The 25095-nt window shown below is 42.8% G+C and overlaps 1 protein-coding gene across 2 annotated transcripts in view; it reads right to left on the reverse strand.

Annotated features, from left to right (window-relative positions):
• LOC142311447 (rho GTPase-activating protein 39-like) overlaps positions 1-25095 on the reverse strand; it is a 129752-nt gene that overhangs the window by 38352 nt on the left and 66305 nt on the right. For both annotated transcript variants that reach the window (XM_075349894.1, XM_075349893.1), the window contains exon 3: positions 9342-10587. In XM_075349894.1, coding sequence (XP_075206009.1) covers positions 9342-10587 — 1246 coding nt within the window. The remainder of the gene's footprint in view (positions 1-9341; positions 10588-25095) is intronic.

Consider the following 25095-nt stretch of genomic DNA (forward strand, 5'->3'; position numbering starts at 1 on the left):
GAAACATTCTTGTTCACATCCAGAACCTTTTTTCATGTAGCATAATGCTTTATAAATGGGAAGAAATGTATTAAACAATACTGTTAACATTTAACCATCTAAAATTGTGTGCAGTTTTGTATGCGACATCAATATTACACAACTAATTCTGATTTCAGCTTCAAGCCAGCCATTGATAACCGGCTTAACTTGCACATCTTGTAAATCCAAATCTGATGGTGCATCTAACAAGTAGTGATATCCAATAATGTTTTACCTTGAAATTTGTGGCATGTCCCTCCAGGTTAGGAAAGTTAATGACCACACCTAAAGACGACTGCCTCATGAAACAAGTTCAGCCACTCAGACTATGAAACTGCATGTTTTACCACCAACCACGCATACTATGCCTGACTGTAAACCATGCTCATCTCCAACCATTAACACATTTCTGGACTGTCCAAGACAATAAGGTACTTTTATCCCGTGTTCATAAAAAAAATTAATATGCATTTGTGATTGTTTTTATGGAGCTGGAAAATTTGGAACAGATTATTGAGATTGTAATTATTTAATTTTGCAGGTCACACAGTAAATGCCAGCAATAGAGTACAGACAACCATGGCACTTGGAATAACTTGAATGTCATATGCTGAGCAACCTTCATTACAATCTATCCATGTATCAAGAAGATGACCAAGGTATACGTTATGGTCCATCTGGACCTTGGTCATGATCTGCTGCCTTGTGAGGAGGACAATTGCTGACAGAGCTATGATTAGGAGCACCACCAAATGTCAAGAGTGGTGACCTGTTCATATCAGTAATTGTAGACATGTATCCCTTATAATGTTCATGATCTAGTATGGTTTTCCAAAGCATATGTAAAAAATGTCTGTGATTTTTAGAGCTTGTAAAAGAAAATGAAAACAAAAACAAATAAGAACCTTGATTTTAAAGGATTGTAGAAGATTATTTATCCTACAGCAAAACAAAACACCTGAGTCTTAAGACCCCCCATACATGGTGAGCCAAACGCACCAAAATACTCTAGGGTTGGCCAACAGTCTAAGGCTATGTGCACACTTTGCGTTGAGGTAGTTGCAGTTCTAAACGCATCCTCTGGCAGAAATTGTCTTTGTCAAATTTGGTTTTCACCACAAAAACGCTAAAAATACGCTTGCGTTTTTACCGCGTTTTGGCCGCGTTTTTTCCATGTTTTACATGCTTTTTCATTGCTTAAAGTCAGATGTGTTTTGAATACAAATACACTAATAAAGTTTAAACATTCAAACACTATGAAAAAAAGGAAAAAAAATGATAACAAATATCATGATTAAAATCATACACAAAATAGCTAATTTTATTAAAATGATAACTGTGTTCTAATATTTATGTTTAACCCCTTCACGACCGCGGGCCGTAAAATTACGTCCTATTTTAACGTGACTTAACGACCAGGGACGTAATTTTACGGCCTAAACTTCATTTGATTGCCGTGGCCATAGCAACGGCTTTCAAATGATGTCCCCTGCTGTTTCTTACAGCAGGGGACCTTTGCTTGACCCCAGGGGGGGCGGCATCGCCACCCCCTATCGACGATCGATGTGATTGGCTGTTCAAATCTGAACCGCCAACCACATCGATCGCACTAATTTCGGCAAAAATAATGCCCGAATTAGTGCGATCCTGTGAGATCCAGCTATGAGATGCCGCAGCTGCTGCAGCATATCATAGGTGGACCTCAAACATGCCGCCCCCAGCCCCTGCAGCACTGATTGGAGCGATCGTGCTATGACGCGCAATCGCTCCAATCAGTGTGCAGTGGGGCGGTCTGATCTGCCGGTGGCCGCCCTCCCCAGGCCTGTGCTGGCCTGTGAGCCCTCCCCCAACATGTCTGCAGCGTGGAGTGGCTGGTACTTTTGGTACCACGCCACCGCTGCTGCCGCCGCCGCCGCCTCTGTTGTCTCCGCCGCTGCAGCTCTAATGGTAAGTATTCCGCTCCCTGCGCGCTCCCGTGAAGGCCCCTGCGCGCTCCCGTGAAGGCCCCTGCCCGTGCCCCCCCCGATCTGCCCCCCTACGCCCCGATCTGCCCCCCTACGCCCCGATCTGCCCCCCCGGCATCCCGATCTGCTACCACCGCTGCTGCTGAGGTCACCGCTGCTGCTGCAAAGTGAGTACTGTGCTCACTTTGCAGCCCGTGCGTGCTCCCGTGGTGCCCCTGCGCGCTGCCGTGATAGCCCCTGCCGTGCCCCCCCCCGCGATCTGCTCCCCCCAACCACCCCCCCCCCCCCGACATCCCGATCCGCTCCCCCCGCGATCTGACTGCCTCCCCCATTATTTCTATTCTGCTTCTGCAGCTCCCTCTCCGGTCTCCCCCTCTGCTCTCCCCCCTCCCCCTCTGCTCTCCCCCCCCTCCCCCTCTGCTCTCACCCCCCCCTCTGCTCTCACCCCCCCCCTCTGCTCTCCCCCGACGTCCTCTTACCTGTCTTCACCGGCCTGATCACATCTGCGTCCATCGCTGGGTCCTTCCTGGGCATTCTGCTGATCTGCCTGCTGCTCCTGTAAAGCTGTCCATCTCTCTGCCATCTGTTCCTCTGCAGCTCTTCTGGTCAGTGATCCTCCTGCTAGTCCTCTGGGTACTGTGAGTATAACTTTTTTTTTTTTCCGTATCCCCTGTCCATTTTTACACCTCATCCGTCCGTGCGCCCCGCCAAGCGCTGATCAGGGATGCAGATAACGGATCGGCATCCCTGCTCAATTTTTGGCGTGACTTTTTTTTCCGTATCCCCGACGCTTTTTGTATCGCATCCGTCCGTGCGTCCCGCCAAGCGCTGATCAGGGATGCAGATAACGGATCGGCATCCATGGTCAATTTTTGGCGTGACTTTTTTTTCCGTATTCACGACGCTTTTTGTATCGCATCCGTCCGTGCGTCCCGCCGAGCGCTGATCAGGGATGCAGATAACGGATCGGCATCCATGGTCAATTTTTGGCGTGACTTTTTTTTCCGTATTCACGACGCTTTTTGTATCGCAACGGTCCGTGCGTCCCGCCGAGCGCTGATCAGGGATGCAGATAACGGATCGGCATCCATGGTCAATTTTTGGCGTGACTTTTTTTTCCGTATCCCCGACGCTTTTTGTATCGCATCCGTCCGTGCGTCCCGCCAAGCGCTGATCAGGGATGCACATAACGGATCGGCATCCATGGTCAATTTTTGGCGTGACTTTTTTCCGTATTCACAACGCTTTTTGTATCGCATCCGTCCGTGCGTCCCGCCAAGCGCTGATCAGGGATGCACATAACGGATCGGCATCCCTGCTCAATTTTTGGCGTGACTTTTTTCCGTATTTGCGACGCTTTTTGTATCGCATCCGTCCGTGCGTCCCGCCAAGCGCTGATCAGGGATGCACATAACGTATCTGCATCCATGGTCAATTTTTGGCGTGACTTTTTTTTTTACGTATCCCCGACGCTTTTTTTTATCGCATCCGACCGTGCGTCCTGCAGCGGCCGATCAGTGCACTGCGTCTGTGCGTTTGAAAAGTCAAATGGCGCTCCTTCTCTTCTGAGCCCCGCCATGCGCCCAAACAATTACTTTCCACCACATATGAGGTATCTGCGTACTCAGGAGAAAATGCACAATACATTTTATGGTGCATTTTTTCCTGATAGCCTTGTGAAAAAAAAAGCTACCTAGTTGAAGCAACCGTTTTGTGGTAAAAAAAAATTTTTTTCTTTTCACGGCTCAACGCTATAAACTTCTGTGAAGCCCCCAGGTGTTCAAAGTGCTCACCAAACATCTAGAAAAATTATTTGAGGGCTCTAGTTTCCAAAATGGTGTCACTTGTGGGGGAGCTCCACTGTTTAGGCACCATAGGGGGTCTCCAAACGTGACATGGCGTCCGCTAATGATTCCAACCAATTTTGCTGTCAAATGGCGCTCCTTCTCTTCTGAGCCCCGCCATGCGCCCAAACAATTACTTTCCACCACATATGAGGTATCTGCGTACTCAGGAGAAAATGCACAATACATTTTATGGTGCATTTTTTCCTGATAGCCTTGTGAAAAAAAAAGCTACCTAGTTGAAGCAACCGTTTTGTGGTAAAAAAAAAATTTTTTCTTTTCACGGCTCAACGCTATAAACTTCTGTGAAGCCCCCAGGTGTTCAAAGTGCTCACCAAACATCTAGAAAAATTATTTGAGGGCTCTAGTTTCCAAAATGGTGTCACTTGTGGGGGAGCTCCACTGTTTAGGCACCATAGGGGGTCTCCAAACGTGACATGGCGTCCGCTAATGATTCCAACCAATTTTGCTGTCAAATGGCGCTCCTTCTCTTCTGAGCCCCGCCATGCGCCCAAACAATTACTTTCCACCACATATGAGGTATCTGCGTACTCAGGAGAAAATGCACAATACATTTTATGGTGCATTTTTTCCTGTTACCCTTGTGAAAAAAAAGCTACCTAGTTGAAGCAACCGTTTTGTGGTAAAAAAAATTTTTTTTCTTTTCACGGCTCAACGCTATAAACTTTTGTGAAGCCCCCAGGGGTTCAAAGTGCTCTCCAAACATCTAGAAAAATTATTTGAGGCCTCTAGTTTCCAAAATGGGGTCACTTGTGGGGGAGCTCCATTGTTTAGGCACCTCAGGGGGTCTTCAAACCCGACATGGCGTCCGCTAATGAGTGCAGCTAATTTTGCGTTCAAAAATTCAAATGGCGCTCCTTCCCTTCCGAGCTCTGCCGTGCGCCCAAACAATTGATTTTTACCACATATGGGGTATCAGCGTACTCAGGAGAACATGCACAATAAATTGTATTGTGTACTTTCTCTTTTCTCCCTTGTAAAAATGAAAATTTTATGGCTAAAGTAAAATTTTCATTTTTTCCTTCCACATTGCTTTGGTTCCTGTGAAGCACCTAAAGGGTTAATAATCTTATTGGATGTGGTTTTGAGCAGTGTGAGGGGTGTAGTTTTTAGAATGGGGTCACTTTTGGGTATTTTCTGTCACCTCGGCCTCTCAAAGTCACTTCAAATGTGATGTGGTCCCTAAAAAAATTATTTTGTAAATTTTGTTGGAAAAATGAGAATTTGCTGATGACCTTTGACCCCTTCTAACTTCCTAACGGAAAAAAAATTTGTTTCGAAAATTGCGCTGATGTAAAGTAGACAAGTGGGAAATGTTATTTAGTAACTATTTTGTGTGACATATCTCTCAGATTTATGGGCATAAATTTTCAAAGTTTGAAATTTGCGAAATTTTCAAAATTTTTGCCAAATTTCCTAAATTTTCACAAATAAATGCAAAAAATATCGGCCTAAATTTACCACTGACATGAAGTACAATATGTCACGAAAAAACAATCTCAGAATCGCCAGGATCCGTTGAAGCGTTCCAGAGTTATAACCTGTCAAAGTGACACTGGTCAGAATTGCAAAAAATGGCCCGGTCATTAGGGTGTTTTAGTGGCCGGGGGTGAAGGGGTTAAAATAACGTTAAATTATTGATTTTCATTAATTTAATTGTTGGACTATGTGTGTGTGTAAAGGGACATTCAGTGCTGACCAAAAGTATTGGCACCCCTTAAATTCTGTCAGATAATACTCAGTTTCTTCCTGAAAATGATTGCAATCACAAATTATTTGGTATTATTATCTTCATTTAATTTGTCTTCAATGGAAAAAAAAAATTGTCATATAGCCAAATTGGATATAATTCCACACCAAACATAAAAAAGGGGGTGGACAAAAGTATTGGCACTGTTTGAAAAATCATGTGATGCTTCTCTAATTTGTGTAATTAACAGCACCTGTAACTTACCTGTGGCACCTAACAGGTGTTGGCAATAACTAAATCACACTTGCAGCCAGTTGACATGGATTAAAGTTGACTCAACCTCTGTCCTGTGTCCTTGTGTGGACAGAGGTTGGAAAAAAGAAAGAAGACCAAAGAACTGTCTAAGGACTTGAGAATCCAAATTGTGAGGAAGCATGAGCAATCTCAAGGCTACAAGTCCATCTCCAAAGACCTGAAAGTTCCTGTGTCTATGGTGCGCAGTGTCATCAAGAAGTTTAAAGCCCATGGCACTGTGGCTAACCTCCCTAGATGTGGAAGGAAAAGAAAAATTGACGAGAGATTTCAACGCAAGATTGTGTGGATGGTGGATAAAGAACCTCGACTAACATCCAAACAAGTTCAAGCTGCCCTGCAGTCCGAGGGTAATAATAATAATAATAATAATTTTATTCATTTATATAGCGCTATTAATTCCATAGCACTTTACATACATTGGCAACACTGTCCCCATTGGGGCTCACAATCTAGAGTCCCTATCTGTATGTCTTTGGAATGTGGGAGGAAACCGGAGTACCCGGAGGAAACCCACGCAAACACGGGGAGAACATACAAACTCCTTGCAGATGGTGTCCTTGGTGGGATTTGAACCCAGGACCCCAGCGCTGCAAGACTGCAGTGCTAGCCACTGAGCCACCGTGCCACAACAGTGTCAACCTGTACTATCCGTCGGCATCTGAATGAAAAGGGACTGTATGGTAGGATACCCAGGAAGACTCCACTTCTTACCCCGAGACATAAAGCCAGGCTGGAGTTTGCCAAAACTTACCTGAGAAAGCCTAAAACGTTTTGGAAGAATGTTCTCTGGTCAGATGAGACAAAAGTAGAGCTTTTTGGGAAAAGCCATCAACATAGAGTTTACAGGAAAAAAAAAAGGCATTCAAAGAAAAGAACACGGTCCCTACAGTCAAACAAGGCGGAGGTTCCCTGATGTTTTGGAGTTGCTTTGCTGCCTCTGACACTGGACTGCTTGACCGTGTGCATGGCATTATGAAGTCTGAAGACTACCAACAAATTTTGCAGCATAATGTAGGGCCCAGTGTGAGAAAGCTGAGTCTCCCTCAGAGGTCATTGGTCTTCCAGCCGGACAATGACCCAAAACACACTTCAAAAAGCACTAGAAAATGGTTTGATAGAAAGCACTGGAGACTACTAAAGTAGGCAGCAATGAGTCCAGACCTGAATCCCATAGAACACCTGTGGAAAGATCTCAAAATGGCAGTTTGGGGAAGGCACCCTTCAAATCTCAGGGACCTGGAGCAGTTTGCCAAAGAAGAATGGTCTAAAATTCCAACAGAGCATTGTAAGAAACTCATTGATGGTTACCAGAAGCGGTTGTTCGCAGTTATTTTGGCTAAAGGTTGTGCAACCAAGTATTAGGCTAAGGGTGCCAATACTTTTGTCTGGCCTATTTTTGGAGTTTTGTGTGAAATGATCAATGATTGAATTTTGTTTCATTCTCTTTTGTGTTTTTTCATTGCAAGCAAAATAAATGAAGATAATACCAAAGAATTTGTGATTGCAATCATTTCAAGAAGAAACTGAGTATTATCTGACAGAATTGCAGGGGTGCCAATACTTTTGGCCAGCACTGTATCATGCCCTTAATATAATGTAAAAAAAAGCATGCGTTTATTAAGGATGCGTTTTGAAACTTCTCATTGACTCTAATGTTAGCAAAACGCTGCCAAAATGGCAAAACAATTGACATGTTGCTTCTTTAAACGCAGAGATTGACAAATTTTCTGCACAAGAAAGCCCTATTTCCCATGGACTTTGCTTAAAAAACAAAACGAATGCATTTTGGCATTAAAACGCTGCAGTTGAAATCGCTGCGGAAACGCTTGGAAAAACGCAAAGTGCGCGAATAGCCAAACATCACTATATTGACTCCAGGGAACAGAAGGATCCAATACACTGAATTTCTAACGGCCAATCTATTGTTTTCTGCAAGACAACATACTGCCAGAGAAATCTGGCAGAGTCTCTCTCATATAGAACATATGAGTGCGCCTGTATATGGAGGAGCCTGGAAAGATTGCTGGCTAATGTGTATGGGGGTGCTTTTGACCTAAGTACGTTTTAGTTAGCACCTGCAAGAATACTGTGGTTGGTGCACAGTGTAAAAAGAGGAAAGGTGCACACTAAGGGGTACTTTACATGCTGCGACATCGTTATCGATATATCGTCGGGGTCGTTAGTGACGCACATCCGGTGCCGGTAGCGACATCGCAGCGTGTAACACTAATGAGCGACGATCAACGATCGCAAAATCGTTCCAAAACGGTGATCGTTGACACGTCATTCATTTCCTTAATATCGCTGCTGCCACCGGTACGATGCTGTTCGTCATTCCTGCGGTATCACACATCGCTATGTATGACACCGCAGGAACGGCGAACATCTCCTTACCTGCGTCCACCGGCAATGCGAAAGGAAGGAGGTGGGCGAGATGTTACGTCCCGCTCATGTCCGCCCCTCTGCTTCTATTGGCCGGCCGCTTAGTGACACGGCAGTGACGTCGCTATGACGCCGAACACCCCTCCCCCTTGAAGGAGGTATTGTTCGGCGGTCATAGCGACGTCGCTGTCAAGGTATGTGCGTGTCACGCTGCCGTAGCGATAATGTTTGCTACGGCAGCGATCACCAAATGTCGCACGAGCGACGGGGGCGGGTGCTATCGCGCTTGACATTGCTAGCAATCACTAGCGATGTCGCAGCGTGTAAAGTATCCCTAAGCGTGGCACTTCACCACACATCTCTTCTGCTTCATAAAGAGATTCTGGAGTAAATGAAGTGTGTATTGTTGAGAATATTGAACGCCTAATACAACCCCTTCTGACTACTGTTCTCATGGAGACTTTGCGGAAATTCAGTAGAGCAAATATAATATTACCAATACCTTATCTGACTTGAATAGTAGCAATTATATGTGTATATGGGACCATCCATGTATTTGATTTTTGGGAACTCTTAGATGATCTCCATGATAACACTAATCAGAAGAGAAAGCATCACCAAAACCTGGCAGTTTACAACAAAGGCTTCAAATCTTGACACTCCGAGTCTCAGTGAAACAGAAAAATGTTCAATAAAGTGTTTTCAATCCAAAAAATAGACGTTGTGGTCCATTTCAGACCTTAATCAGTACAGATTGCCTAGAGAAAGCCATGGCAGACAGGCGCATCTGTGTGGCATCCACCACTGATAGATAGACATGCTGTGTGCCATTTGTACTGAAGAAGGTCCACGGAGGACTGAAATGTCTATTTTTTTGGGATTGCAAGCACTTTATTAAACATTTTTCTGTTTCACTGGGTCTCTGAGTGCCAAGTTTTGATTTAGTTGACTAATCCGACTTGAGCGCCACCACCACAGAAGTGCCACGGTCCGTGCAACATTATACAACAGGGCTGTGTCTCATTTTTTGTTTTTTATATTTTTTTCTTTGCTCAAGTATTTATTTTCAATATGTAAGTAAATATTATGAATAAAATAAAATACCTGTGATACTGTCCTTGTGGATTCAGTTGAGAGTAAACTTATCTGGCTTGTAACTTTTTTCTCCACAAAGTCCATCTTCTCATAGGTCCGCTTCTGTCGTACCACTTCAGGTTGAGTATTTGCTTCTCCTTTACACTCTCGTACTTCAGATGCAAGTCTATACAAAGACCTACTGCTTGATGTGAGGTCGTCCCTTGACTCTCTATCCATGCAGTTTTTTAAGGAGTCCGTCTGAAACCGCACCTTGTTATTGTCTGGGGCAATGTTTTCTATCATGTCCGCGTCCAGGCTAGTCTTACTGCCCCTTACTGGAGTCGGTCTGCAGACTACTGACCTCATTTCTGCAATGAGTTTATCATTTAGTGCATTGAGTTCACTGCTGCTGCCGACTGAACCAGGCCTTATCTGAGCTGTGCCTTGTCTTCTACCTTTCCTTTTTCTCAAACTAGGAGATGGGCCTGTGGAATAACCAGAGTCCTGTTGGCTTACCACAGTTGGGTAATCTTGGGGAAGACTGTTTTGCCTGTTATGGTGGGCCTCCATGTTTTTGAGGACATTAGCTTCCAAGACTCTCCAAGAATTTTTAAAGCTGTCTTTTAAGGCCAATGGACTGGGCTGATGTTTGGGATGGGCATCGAGAGATCCAGTGGGTGAAATAGTCTGTTTAGAGGATTGATCAACATTGACCATGTGCTTTATATACTCCCTGCCGGCTGGGCTGTACTCTGTAGCAGAAGGGTTCCTCTTGTGTTTACTTGGATGACCTGGGTAGGGCAGAAGTTTGGGAGTTTGTAAATAGCTTTGTAAACTATTAGTTGGGGACATTGGTGGTGACATGGACTGTACAGTCATGTTCTCAAAGTCCATCTCTGCAGGAGGCTCATCATAAATTGGAGAATCTATAGATGGCTCATCATATATAGGTGGTGGGGAGCCATATCTGGGGGAGGAGGGTTGCAGTGTGCCTGTAGGAGTCCTCTGTGGAGTTTGACATGAGGCCCCATTAGTCAAGACCAGACAGAATCCACCATTGTCTGTTTTCTTTACTTGCATTGATTGTTTTGTATCAATTCCAGGTTTTGCTTGCAAAGAAGTGGATTGAACATGGGCATATCCAGAAGCACGGCCTAAAGAATTTTTTGGGTTGCTACTTTGAAGAGGTGTACAGGGCGGAGATATTGGCACTTGTCTCAAACTATTCACTTTCACCAGCATGGCTGCCTTAGTTCCAGGAACAGGTTGCCACCTGTAAAAAAAAAGACACAGAATTAAAAGGAAATTAAAGAAAAATATAATTCCATATTTTAAATATCAATGGTTGAAGGGGATAATGCATGATCATACCTCATTATGCTCATATGCTTTATGCAAACATTGGGCATTTAACTAAATCAGAAAATAAATATTATAGCTTTGAATACTATATTCCGCAACCAGATTTGCTATAGGTAAAGGTGTAACCCTTGAAAGGACATTGTGTGTGTGTGTATGTATATATATTATATATATACATACACACACACATATATACAGTCATATGAAAAGGTTTGGGCACCCCTATTAATGGTAACCTTTTTTCTCGATAACAATTTGGGTTTTTGTAACAGCTTTTTCAGTTTCATACATCTAATAACTGATGGACTGAGTAATAGAGTAATATTTCTGGATTGACAGGAAGTTTATTGTACTAACAGAAAATGTGCAATCCGCATTTAAACAAAATTTGACCGGTGCAAAAGTATGGGCACCCTTATCAATTTCTTCATTTGAACACTCCTAACTACTTTTTACTGACTTACTAAAGCACTAAATTGGTTTTGTAACCTCATTGAGCTTTGAACTTCATAGGCAGGTGTATCCAATCATGAGAAAAGGTATTTAAGGTGGCCACTTGCAAGTTGTTCTCCTATTTGAATCTCCTATGAAGAGTGGCATCATGGGCTTCTCAAAACAACTTTCAAATGATCTGTAAACAAAGATTATTCAACATAGTTGTTCGGGGGAAGGATACAAAAAGTTGTCTCAGAGATTTAAACTGTCAGTTTCCACTGTGAGGAACATAGTAAGGAAATGGAAGAACACAGGTACAGTTCTTGTTAAGCCCAGAAGTGGCAGGCCAAGAAAAATATCAGAAAGGCAGAGAAGAAGAATGGTGAGAATAGTCAAGGACAATCCACAGACCACCTCCAAAGACCTGCAGCTTAATCTTGCTGCAGATGGTGTCAATGTGCATTGGTCAACAATACAGCGCAGGTTGCACAAGGAGAAGCTGTATGGGAGAGTGATGCGAAAGAAGCAGTTTCTGCAAGCACGCCACAAACATTCGCCTGAGGTATGCAAAAGCACATTTGGACATGCCAGTTACATTGTGGAAGAAGGTCCTGTGGACTTATGAAACAAAGATTGAGTTGTTTGGTCATACGAAAAGGCGTTATGCATGGAGGCAAAAAAAAACGGCATTCCAAGAAAAGCACTTGCTACCCACAGTAAAATTTGGTGGAGGTTCCATCATGCTTTGGGGCTGTGTGGCCAATGCCGGCACCGGCAATCTTGTTAAAGTTGAGGGTCGCATGGATTCAACTCAGTATCAGCAGATTCTTGACAATAATGTGGAAGAATCAGTGATGAAGTTGAAGTTACGCAGGGGATGGATATTTCAGCAAGACAATGATCCAAAACACTGCTCCACATCTACTCAGGCATTCATGCAGAGGAACAATTACAATATTCTGGAATGGCCAATCCCCAGACCTGAATATCATTGAAAATCTGTGGGATGATTTGAAGTGTGCTGTCCATGCTCGGCGACCATCAAACTGAACTGAACTGGAATTGATTTGTAAACAGGAATGGTCAAATATACCTTCATCCAGGATCCAGGAACTCATTAAAAGCTACAGGAAGCGACTACAGGCTGTGATTTTTGCAAAAGGAGGATCTACAAAATATTAATGTCACTTTTATGTTGAGGTGCCCATACTTTTGCACTGGTCAAATTTTGTTTAAATGTGGATTGCACATTTTCTGTTAGTACAATAAACCTCATTTCAATCCAGAAATATTACTCAGTCCATCAGTTATTAGATATATGAAACTGAAATAGCTGTTGCAAAAACCCAAATTGTTATGAAGAAAAAAGGTTAACATTAATAGGGGTGCCCAAACTTAACTTTTTCATATGACTATACATGCTCATACATACATATGTAGATATATACACTGCATATATATGTATATATATATATATATATATATATATATGTATGTATATGTGTGTGTGTGTGTGTGTGTCCTTTCAAGGGTTACACCCTTACCTATAGCAAATCTGGTTGCTGAATATAGTATTGAAGTGATGTAGTTTGCCTCCACTGACATTGTGGCACAATGATGGTACTCTGTTTCATCTTACAAAAACCTAGCAGATATGAGGGTGATTAACCTGGTGAAATCAGGAAAGCTATGGAGAGATTTCTGATGTCAGAACAGCTATGAACGAGTCCTTCACACTCGGCCTCTGTGTATCCGCTACAGATTATGACAACAATGGGATTCTTGTACTGTTCCCAACTCGATTCTCACACAATTGCCTGGCAGAAGCTGAGAAGGGTGGAACCTCCCTGATGTGGACAACAGGAAATAGTAGCCTGATAAATGGCGCTGGCTTTAAGGCCGACAATCAAGCTTTTGTTATGATAAATTTCTGTTAATACCATTGACAGTAAGAGGAACAGAGGGGTTAAAACATTGGTGAGATGAAAGAAGTTCATAAAATAGGCATCATTATTATGAAATAACCTGTGTGTGCACCAATCATGTTACAATGATAAAATGATAATTTATTAATGAATTATTTGTACACTAGGCATTATATAATCAATATAACTCACAATCTATTTCACTTGTACATCTTTATATCAACGTCTACTTATGGCTGTTCATTATGGATTCAGCTGCTGTAAAGCTCCTGGGTCCCAATGCACAGCCGGTCACTACCTTCCATATGCCGCTTATGCCTACACCACTGCTCCTGCCAGTCTTTCCAGCTGCTTTATAACAGTGATTGGTCAATGCCCTCATCGAGCTCAGGCCTCTATGATCCATTTAGATAGACATGATTTCTGACCAATAACTATTGATGATTGACCATACACAAGTTGATTGGTGCTTGTTCATCATTATTTGTACAATTGTTTGCTCTCTACATCATATGTTATTGGAGCACTTCCAAGGCGTGATGTCCTGCCGATAATGATGATTTTTCTGCTAGTGTAAATGATCCAGTCATCTAACAATCAGTTTGCTCATTCCTTGGGGAGTGTGGGCATGCTTCCATGGGCAGATATTCACGGTGATAATAATCATGTACCTACAAACAATCACCGATTGTCGGCTAATCTAAATGGAACTGTAGATTCAGACAGAGACCCCTTAGATTTCCTAAAAAATGCTCAACACATGTTCAAGGCCCATTTTTATGAAGCAGCCGGCAGTCGTTTGACTGCCTGTTTACACAAGCAGACCAAAGCAAACAAGGTGCATTGAGCGATCTACACTAGATCACTCACATAGACTGTCATGGCTCTCGGTTGTTCAAGTCCTGTTTACACAGGACAATGCCCCGGTGAGAGCAATGCTCATTTATGCTGAGCAAAAGATCATTCCACCCAATGAATGAGCATTTTGCTCGTTCACTGGATGATTATCTTGCCATGTAAACAGGCTGTAAATCGGAAAACGATCATTTTAACAATGCTCACTCACCATTCTCTTGAATTGTAAATGCCACTTTAGCTCAAGAATATAATTTAACAAACAACCACAATCCAAATTTTCTGTAAAAGGTGGGGCAGCAAGATAATGTTATATTTTTAATGATACAAGCAAGTAATCGACAAAGCTAAAAGAGAAACAGCTTAGAAAACATTAATCGGATCACCGGAGGCCCACATAGCCGCAGAACATAACCTAAGCAGGAAAAGGAGTGGGGAAGGAGAGAAATAGTATAAGAAAACAAAAAAAAAAAAGATAGACTAAGAAGGAATTGAGGAACAGAGTGAATGTTTATAATCCATCAGCTCCATCTCCATCCAAATCAGTTTTTCACCCAACGTACTCCATTTATCAAAAAATAGACTGTATTAACCAAGCTTTACTTCATCTGTGAATCATTTGAGAAAGAAAGTGCCCATTGTTGTCCCCTTCAGAAAAGCATTAAAGAGATTAGCAGTCCGGCTGTGGTCGGTAAGTGAAGCCGATGACCTCTAGTTTTCATTCAGTCATCACGTTCTCTTCACATTTTCCGTACAAAAAAGGGGCACCATTTCTATATGCTCCCTGCTTTATGTAACGTATAATAAGCATAGATTCACAAATTAAAGTTTTGTCTGGTTTCAACAAAATTCAAAAAATCTCCAGTGATCTTTATATGTCTGTAGATCTTAATCATCTTTACTTCTTTGAGTGAGGCAATAGTGAACGGGCTCATCAAACACAGCTTGTTGGTCCCACACAATAATATAGTATAAATTCTATAATATGTGCTTGTTGTTCGTCCATTGGTCCAACCTTTTTGGAATTATGATCCGATACTGTGCTCCTAGGTGGACCTTGCTTGAGGCAAAACAGTTTTAGAGGGACATACAATTCCTGGTTATGATCATCCTTGTCAAAAGAAACAAAGGTGAAATAACCTATTCCAAATTAATTTTATTAACTATATCCAAGAATTTTTCAATTACATATACAATGGGACAATGGGATTAGGTGGCAATGAACAACCCAGTCTAGATTTTATACAAGTTCCAAAATAGTATTGCTTACAGACAAGACCAATACATACAAAGAAGCCTCCGGAACCAAACATTTGGAAGAATCTGAAAAATCAGAATATCCAGTATTGTATATAAAAGAGGGAGAGCAATACAATCTTTTGCAACTGGGAAGACAAAAAATGTAGAAAAATTAGGAGTAACAACAAAGCCAACAAAATTGAGGAGTTATGCCATACTTATCCATGGAGGGCTATTGAGACAACCAACAATCTAGAAAACCATCATCGATCATGAAGAAAAAGAGAAGATTGCACACATTTGGCAGTGGGTTTTCTTATGTGATAGTATCATTATACCATTACTGTATGCGGGGTTAAACCTTGGGAAAAAAATGAAGGGACACACTAGTGTAACACTACATTTCCTTCACCCTTCACTGTTCTCCTTCCAACCCAGATGTGCAGGGAATTGCAGCCAGACCCCTTCCCTTATATTACTTTGAATAGATTTTTTGAGCAACAATGTAGATGAAAACTTGGGCGGTAAATACCCAATCCTTAATCTGCCATAATGAGCTCTAATTTGATGCAAACTAAGGCAATATACACTCAACCCCAAATAAAATCAACTTGTAGGTTATCCAATGTACACCTAGGTATATTGTAGATGGATGGACATGCACAAAATGTAGAATTTTTTTTTTGCTACCATATACAGAGGATTTGTGTTTTACGAGCAAGAAATTATCCACAAAATAACATTTTTCTAAATGTGTCTGAACAAGTTTTCAAACGATCTGCAAGTCTGGACATGATCTCAATACAATGTGATGCCCATGCCAAGCTTGCAGTAAATTCAACCAGGCAGTTTAATACTAACCTCGGAAAGTTGCCTGTCTCTGCACTATTGAGTAAGCCTCCAGATTGTCTGTTGCACACCTTGCTTTTTCTTGTAAATTGAAGGTTACTATGAATTTAGCAAACAGGTCTTTGCTCATCTTATAAACCCCTCTATTTTCAACACACCTCTTAGTCTTCACTCTCACTCCCTAGTTTAAAATAGGCTAGCCACAGCTCTCTGGTCTGATTTTCCCTACCGCCTGCTCCCCAGGATAGCTCTTCCTGTCATTGTCAGCCTTTAATTACATGTTTTATTATGTTCTGCTTTCAGGAAATAGAGCCTTAACTTAAAAAAATAAGTGCCACCCTATTTATAGTTAAAAAAACAAACTTGTTAGTGGAATGCAATGCAACCTTACAGCAACTTTACCAATGGATATTGACGGAGATTTATATGTAATACAGGATACATGGACTTTACTAAAACCTGTGAATTATACAGAGATTAGAGATTTGATCCATTTGTCATTAGACAGCTGTGAAACACATAAAGCACTTTATTCAGGGCAAATTATGTAAGAGACATAAGACCTTTACGTAGCCAACGATCTGCAAATACTCTAGTTGGTATAATACGCATGACTGGTACAAACTACACATAGCTATTCTGCTCTTATACATTGATGCAATAGCGTTAATATTATAGTGAGAATGGCAGATTAGTTCAACTTTGGTAACACACACAGAGAAAACAGCCATTGAAATTGCTACCATGTTGAAAAAGCAAGACACCATATATACAAATAACCATTTTGAGTTTGCAGTATAATTTATTTATGGACTCACTAATGGTAAATGTTGCCAGATGATGATGAAACTCCTAATTATACAATGGCCCCAACAAACATTGTTCCAATTGCTTTACTTAAAAGTGTATTCCCATCTCCAAGATCCTATCCCAATTTGTAGTAGGTTTAATAGTAATAATAATATTAGCAAATACCTCCAATTCGAAATGTAGTATAGTTCTCTTGATTAGTTATGTCACTTACCTAATGTGCAGGTCATTATAGTAGCTTAGGTATCCATGGTTATAGGAACAATTAGTTGCTAGTGGTCGTAACCATGGATACTTAAGCTACTGCCATGCTTGTGTGGCACCCCTGAGGCTCTGGTCGCCACAGGGAAGAAGGAGGCGCAACAGACACACAACACTCAGACAAGTCGGGACCATCGTTCTGATAAGACACCTCTGGAACTCTTGAACTTTACTAGGCCCGGGGCTTGGAGCGGGAGCTCAGCCCGGGTAACTAACTGCTGAGGGGGACATCCTAGGAAAAGGACATTCTCTCTCTCTTTCTTTAAACACCGTTGTTGGCCCCCTTACTTGCTTGGGATTGACCGGAGCCCATGACGGCAGAGACCAGCGCCTAGGTGCAGCTTTAAATCAGTGAGTAAAAGAACCTGAAACCACAGTTGCCGACTTAGACTCTGATTAGCGACGCCGTCGTCCCATGCTTCGGCGCTGCCAGGGGACTGCCAAACCCTTTATTATCCACCCGGGCCCGCTCCGCCTGTGGGGAGTGACACCATCGCGGCTGCCATAACACCTATCCCGGAGAGGAATTCTGCAGTAGCGGCTACTCCCTGGCCGCATACCACAGGTGGCGTCACGACAAACTTCCCCAATCACCAATCTTCCCCTCCATTTACTGCATGCCTTGGGGCAACGAAACCGGGCAAGGCCACCCATGACATCTCCTGACCCGACCCACGACTGCCAGGCAAAGATTAAGTTAACCACCTGCCTCGTGGGGCGCTGCATTTGCACATTAGGTAAGTGACATAGCTTATCAGGAAAAATACACTACATTTCTGATAGTTATTTGCGAATATTCTTCTTCTTATTGTTATTGGGATAGGATCTTGGAGATGGGAATACCCCTTATAAATGCTTTTAAGGGTTTATCAAAAATTAGTATTGAAAACTTAAAGGGAACCTATCGCTCGATTCATGCTACCCAGACTGAATTAGAGGCCGGTTGTACCAGTAGCGTCTCAATTTAGCCTTTCAGAAAACGTTACTCCAGTCAGGAATTGGAGTAACATTTCTGGTGCAAGAAATGCTGCCACTTTTGATAAATGAAAACAATCAGTTTTGGCAGTAATGCTGAATACTGACATTAAGGCTACGTGCGCACTAGGCCGTTTTACCCGCGGATTTACCCGCGGATTTGCTGCGGAAATTTCTTGAGAAAGGTTTGATATCTTTTTGCAGAGATTTCCCAGCAAAACCTATGGGAACAAAAAATAGCTGTGCGCACACTGCGGATTTTTCTCAAGAAACTTTCTTGAGAAAATGAGCATGTCCATTATTTTCCGCAGGTACCTGCGGAATACCCCCGGAATTTCACTCCATTCACTGTAATGTAATTGTGAAATTCCGGGGGTATACCGCAGGTAGCAAATGATGTGCGGTATACCCCCGGTATAGCCGCGATTTACCTGCAGTAATGTACATCGCTGCCTGCGGTTTTGCAGGGAGTGATGTCATTATGACAGAAGAGGAAGTGGAGCAGAGTAAACACAGACGTCACGCTCCCTGGACGCCGCACAGAAGCACTTCCGTGTGACGTCCGGTGGGTGCCCGTGCAGTCTGTGTGCCGCTCTGGCCCCGCCGCTGCCAGCCCTGCAGTGTCAGCAGCTTGTCACGCTGCAGCGCTGGCAGACACTGACACCCTGCAGTGCGTGCAGCCGCGGCGATGACGGGAGCTGCTGTCAGGAGGTGAGATGAGATCATTACCTGCTGTGATGATCTCCTGCCTCCTGACGTCAACGCGGTCACTGCTGTCTATGCCCGTCTCGCGAGCGGCCCGAGACTGTCACTAGCGGTGACGTCACGGGCTCTGGCGACACTGCTGACAACGCGGCGGGCATAGAAGGCAGTGACTGCGCTGATGGCAGGACTGCAGGAGATCATCACAGTAGGTAATGATCTCATCTAACCTCCTGACAGCAGCACTTGTCATGCCCTGCAGTGACCTGGGCTGACCCATTGATGTTACCTCAGGTCACTGCATTGCTTTCCCAGCCAATGGGGAACATTCTGTTCTTCATGGACTGGGACATTGACTATGGTATGGATCGCCGTGGGACCCCCCCCCCTTATTGGATTACGCCGGACCAGGATTTGATTCTTCTTGTCAATAAATTGGTTAAAGAGGTAATGTGGGGAGTGTTTTTTTTCAAATAAAACTTTTTTTGTTGTCTATTTTATATTTCTTACTAACTGGGTTGGTGATGTCAGGTATCTGATAGACGCGTGAAATCACGAACCCCAGGGCTTGATGCCAAGTGACATTACACATCTGGCATCAACCCCATATATTACCCCATTTGCCACCGCACCAGGGCAACGGGATGAGTTGGGGCGAAGCGCCAGGATTGGCACGTCTAATGGATGCGCCACTTCTGGGGCGGCTGCAGCCTGCTATTTTTAGGCTGTGGAGTGTCCAATAACAGTGGACCTCCCTAGTCTGAGAATATCAGACCCCAGCGGTCCGCTTTACCTTGGCTAGTTATCCAATTTGGGGGGGACCCCATGTTTTTTGTTTTAAATTATTTATTTAATGTAAAATAACAGCGGGGGGTGCCCTCTGTTTTGGATTACCAGCCAAGGTGAAACTGCCAGCTGTGGTTTGCAGGCTGCAGCCATCTGCTTTACCCTAGCTGGCTACAAAAATAGGGGGAACCCCACGTCATTTCTTTTAATTATTTATTTTTTGGCTAAATACAAGGCTAGGCACCCTTTAGTGCCACATGAAAGTCACTAAAGGGTGCCAGCTTAGAATATGCAGGGGGGTGGGACATAATATAGGTCTTTCTCATCTATCTATCTATCTATCCATCTATCCATCTTTCCCTCTATCCATTATCTGTCTATCGATTATCTATATTATTTATTTCTGTTCAGCATAAAAAAACGCAGGGACCAACCTGTGGAAAAACCGCGGCAAAAACGCATGCGTTTTTCCCGCGGATTTGGTGAGGGGTTTTACCGCAGGTGCGGTAATCTTCAACTCCCAGAAGTTTCTCAAGAAATTTTCTTGAGAAAAATCACTTTTCTAGTGCGTACATAGCCTAAAAGTGGCAAAGTCACAATATTCTTTAACAACTTTGCATTGCGCAAAAAAGTGTGACTTTTTCAAGTGTTTTATGCCAATTTTATAGAAAGACCATAGGGAAAGACCTGATTAGTCCAGCGCCTGCTCTTCCCCGTCCTGTTCCAGGTGATTAACAAGACTTTCCCATTCTATACCAGTGTGAGACCTGTCAATCACTGCCAGGGGTGGCGTTGGTCTAGTTAGTTCTCTACCTAAAAATTGTGATTGAACCCGCATCGGCTCTGCCCCCATGACTGAAACTGGAACACTGCCAGGAGGATTAAAGTAATTTTCCTCCTGGCAGTAGGGTTTCATGTGCAGGCACCAGGCAGGTTCAGGATGCTACTAACCTGCAGAGTATTCAAAAATTTGCAGAATAATAGCATTTTGCCACGTGACATTTAAATCAGGTTTTTGTGTTACATGTAGTTTTTTTTAATTTTTCTGTAACGTCTTTTTTCATATCACAATTTTCATTAAAACACAGAATGAGTAATCTTGCAATTTTCACACTGGCTACTGGAGCTTGTCTTAAATAAAATACAACCACATATAGTGGTTGACCATGACAACTTGGACAACGCCTGCTAAATTGACATATTTCCACCTTGTAAAATAAAAAAAAATTTATACTCATCTCCAAGACCAGTGCCATTATTATGCCACGTAAAAGACTACAGTAAATCAGTGGCCTCTAGTGAGCTGCACTGCTCATGCCTTCCCCGGACGGCCGAGGGTCAGGCGAAGGAAGTGGGAGCACATCCGCTGATTGCCTGCCTTGGAAGACATGGCACCGACATTGCTGGAGAGCCGCCAGTACAGGAGGTGAGAAGATGATATTTTTAAGAAGCCGTTGTCCTAATTTTGTACAAACGCATAAATCTGGTTCATACAATATGGGATTTTCTGACGATAGCTTCCCTTTAAGCTTCCTTAAAAGGGTTTTCTAGGTTTGGGATGAAACTCTGCAGTTATTGAATGTGACTGCAGATATTTGAGTCCTCACAGCATGCGCACTGCACACTGTAAGGATTCTCTGGTGCCAGCGCAGTGAGAGCAGGCAGCCATACAACAATTTGTATATATATGGTCCTGAGCTGACTAGACATGCTCGGTCTTGTGTATTGAGTGAGGTCACATGTTTAGTTGGAATGTGACTGAAAGTATGCAAATTGGTCAAGTGACCTCTCGCACCGGAGAATCCTGACAGCATGTGGTGCACAACCTGTTAGGATTCAAAAGTCTGCAGTTACATAGTGATGCAGACCTTCATCCCAAACATGGACGACCCCTTTAACAATCTTCCAGTATGGGCATTTTTACATGTTGCTGAAGATTTTGCTTCCTGATAACTGGTGGAAAATCCATATCAGATTACAGTACCAGCAAAGTAGATGAGTTTACATAAATCTCATCCTCGTGTGGATATTTTCCATGTGGAAATTGATCTGCGCTCCAGATTATAAAGTCTGCAGCATGTGAGTTCTTTCTGTAGATCTTTGCTATGGATTTCATCCATTGTAACACATGGGATCAAATACGAAGCAAATTGGCAACATAATCAACATATAATACAAGCATATATAAATTTCAGATCAGCCACAGAATCCACAGCACTTTTTAATGTCATTTTTAGACAACCTCATTCATCAGCAAAGACACTTATGTGGAATTGAAGCTGCTTGCACAAATAATGGATCTATTTCTGGACCAAAACTCCCAAATGTGATAAAGCATTCTTAATAATAGATTATTTCACACAGTATTCATTGCTCAGACAACAGTTAACTAGCTTATAAAATATATGGTTTGGAAGATCCTTTTATAATAATTTCTCCTGGCCACATCCACCAGGACATATTTGCTGAAACCTAAGCTGCTGTTTAATTATTTCTATGTTTAGCTCTGGACGCATTGACAAAAAGGACCGGCTTGAGCGGCTGCCGCTCCGAAGGCCTTCCCAGAAGTAGCACCATTCATCAGGAGTGGACAATTTATTTTTAGTACACGGAGTCAATATTTCCACTACCGTGCGCTCTTGTGCCGGCTGTAGCCGCTTGTTCGGTGAGGTGTTAACAATTGTCTTGATTGCCAAGGGGCTGCAGTTCTGATATTGTTTGGCACGAGCATTCCTATCTAAGCGACTTAAAACTGTCATCTCTAGGTTTACGCTAATAACGATATCATAGGAATTTCCATATTTACCGGTAAAAGGATTCCAAGTAAAGAGAGGTAACGGGATAATTAAAATGTAGGTTGCTTCACCAAATCTTGCTCCGGCAGACTGGGGGCATTCATATATTACATTAATGACAATTAATCTGATTGGCCACCATGCACTACACATGGCCACTGTAAGGAATATGTCTGGCAGGGTGAGGCTTCCTTTAGCCATCTGCCAGGGGTCTCAAGAGATAAACTGAGAAGATCTTCAATTTGGCAACCATCATTATTACCAAAGATTATATCATGTACCATTATCGGCAATAACATTAGTTTCTTAAAGTGTAGATTAGAAGCGATTGTTCCTTCTCACACATTTCAAACATAATTAGAAAAAAAATCAAGTTAGACTTTAAGTAGCTAATAACTTGCTTGTAGTGATTAGCAGAGAAACAGGAAATCCAGGTTTTTAAGGTCACCCAGGACCAGGATTAAGCATTCTTAACATTAGCACTAAGTAAATCCAAAAGTATTTTCCAGTAAATACAAAACTAGGAAATCAAAGGTTAACTGCCATAAAAGTATAAAAGTAGTATGTGTTCTGTAATGACATAGAAGATTAAACCTCCAAAAGTGAAGGGATTTGAGTGCAATATGTCCTCATGCAAATCCTAGCATCTGAATGTAAATGCACTGTAGATTTTAAAAGGAACCTGTCAGGTAAAAACAAACAAGGCTATTAATCTGAAGATATCTGCTTAATCTAATCTTAATCTAGAGTTCTGAAGCTGCCCGGAGCGAGGAAATGAACATTATTGTTCCCAGCAACCTCAAACTTTCAGTCATTGGGGTAGCACCGGCGTAGTTTCAGTCTCTGCTGAGCATAGTGAGCTTCGGCTGTGTCCCCTCCCCAGCACTGTCTGACAGCCGGCTGTCTGACTGACAGCATTAGAGCCGGCTGTCAGTCAGCACTGAAGAAACAGTTACAGCCGTCACTCTCTATGCTCAGAGTGGTGACTGAAGCCAGACTGGCTCTACCCTGATGATTGAAAGCTCGAGGTTGCCGGGAAGAAAAAAGTTAAATTTCTCCCCACCACCCCCACCCCTTCACAGCAGGGCTTTCAGTGCCAATGCTGGCCAGTTTCAGAATGCTAGTAACCAGCAGATCAATCCTAAATCTGCAGGTTTATATTGTTTTTTTTTTACTTGACATTCCCTTTAAAAAGGTAAAAAAAGGACTTTTTTTTTTAAACAATGTGCCTATGCACTAAAAGGCAGGTGGTTGCTATCTACCTGCCCTCTGTGCTTGGCGCCGCTGTCACAGATTGGTCACAAACTGATCCTACCAACAATGCAATAGCTTCGTCAACAGAGCAGAGGCTTCTCATCCACTGTGCTCTGTAAATGGTGTGGGACAATCAACATGATACTGATTAACAGCCGGCTCTCCAATGCCTAACTGGGCAGCATAAAGTTGGCAGTCCCACCCCGTCTACTGAGGAGAAGCCACCACTCTGTTGACATGTCAACAGAAGGTGCAAAATCACCGGCTGGAGCAGTCTGTAAAGGACGGTGCCGGACACAACTGGCAGGTAGGTAGCAACTACCTGTCTGTTAGTGCTTAGGCACATTTTGTTTTGTAAAGTTCCGAATATACCCTTTAAATATTACAAATAGAAAAATACTTGCAGCATTGAGCAAAACCAGCAAGACTTAACTCTGGAAACTAAATTTCCATCAATCCATATGGCGTCTGAGGCGAGCTCTACTGCACTTTACAGGCGATGCAGTGGTGCTGAGATACAGTACACTACTAGCCCAATTACATACAGGGCGACAGTGCAAATCCTCCATGGTATTAAGGCTGCTGGGTAGAGTTGTGTTGCTAGATATGGCCAATTTTTTTTTATTCTTTTATTTCTGCATAGAAACAATCACCCCAAGAGTACAGTATCGTGTGGTTGCAAGCCATTGTTTACTACGTACAGGAAGTGGTATGCCTCCAGTAGCCGAGTGAAAACAGTAATATTTCATCATTTTCTTATATATGGAGAAGGAGAACAAAAACTGGTTTGTCTGGTTATTGACTGTGAAGAGGAACATGTTGCTTAAGTAATTACTAAATTGTAAGGCCAGCAAAAATTGGAAGACTTGGGCCAAATTCCCGGTAGGTTTTTTTCTCTCTTAAGTAAAAAAATAAATAAAAGAAATTTTCATTAGTGTACTGAATCCTTTTTTGGTCTGTATGTTGGTTTTCACTATGTGTTGTCTGTTTTGCTCGTATGAAAAGGACAAAGAGGTCCTTTGGCATTAGCCAAAGGAAAATGGAGAAAACATGGATGCAATACAGATGGTCTGTGTGCTGATAGTTTTTCTCTCGGACCCATTCACTTGAATGGATGAGTTTGGTCCCCACTCGGATTTTTTTTTTTTTTTGTGCTAACCATGGTTATGCAGTGTGAAGAGTACCATAGTCTACTCGGTTGAGTACATGACTCTAAAGGGGGCTTTACACGCAACGACATCGCTAACGAGATGTCATTGGGGTCACGGAATTCATGATGCACATCCGGCCTCGTTAGCGACGTCGTTGCATGTGAAACGTACGAACGACTGCTAACGATCAAAATTACTCACCTAATTGTTGATCGTTGACACGTCGTTCAAATCCCAAATATCGTGGCTGTTGCAGGACGCAGGTTGTTCGTCGTTCCTGAGGCAGCACACATCGCTATGTGTGACACCTCAGGAACGAGGAACACCACCATACCTGCGTCCTCAAGCCACGAGGTGGGCGTGTCTTTCTTTCGGCTGCTTC

The sequence above is a fragment of the Anomaloglossus baeobatrachus genome, chromosome 5 (genome assembly GCF_048569485.1).
Source record: "Anomaloglossus baeobatrachus isolate aAnoBae1 chromosome 5, aAnoBae1.hap1, whole genome shotgun sequence".
NCBI lineage: Eukaryota > Metazoa > Chordata > Amphibia > Anura > Aromobatidae > Anomaloglossus > Anomaloglossus baeobatrachus.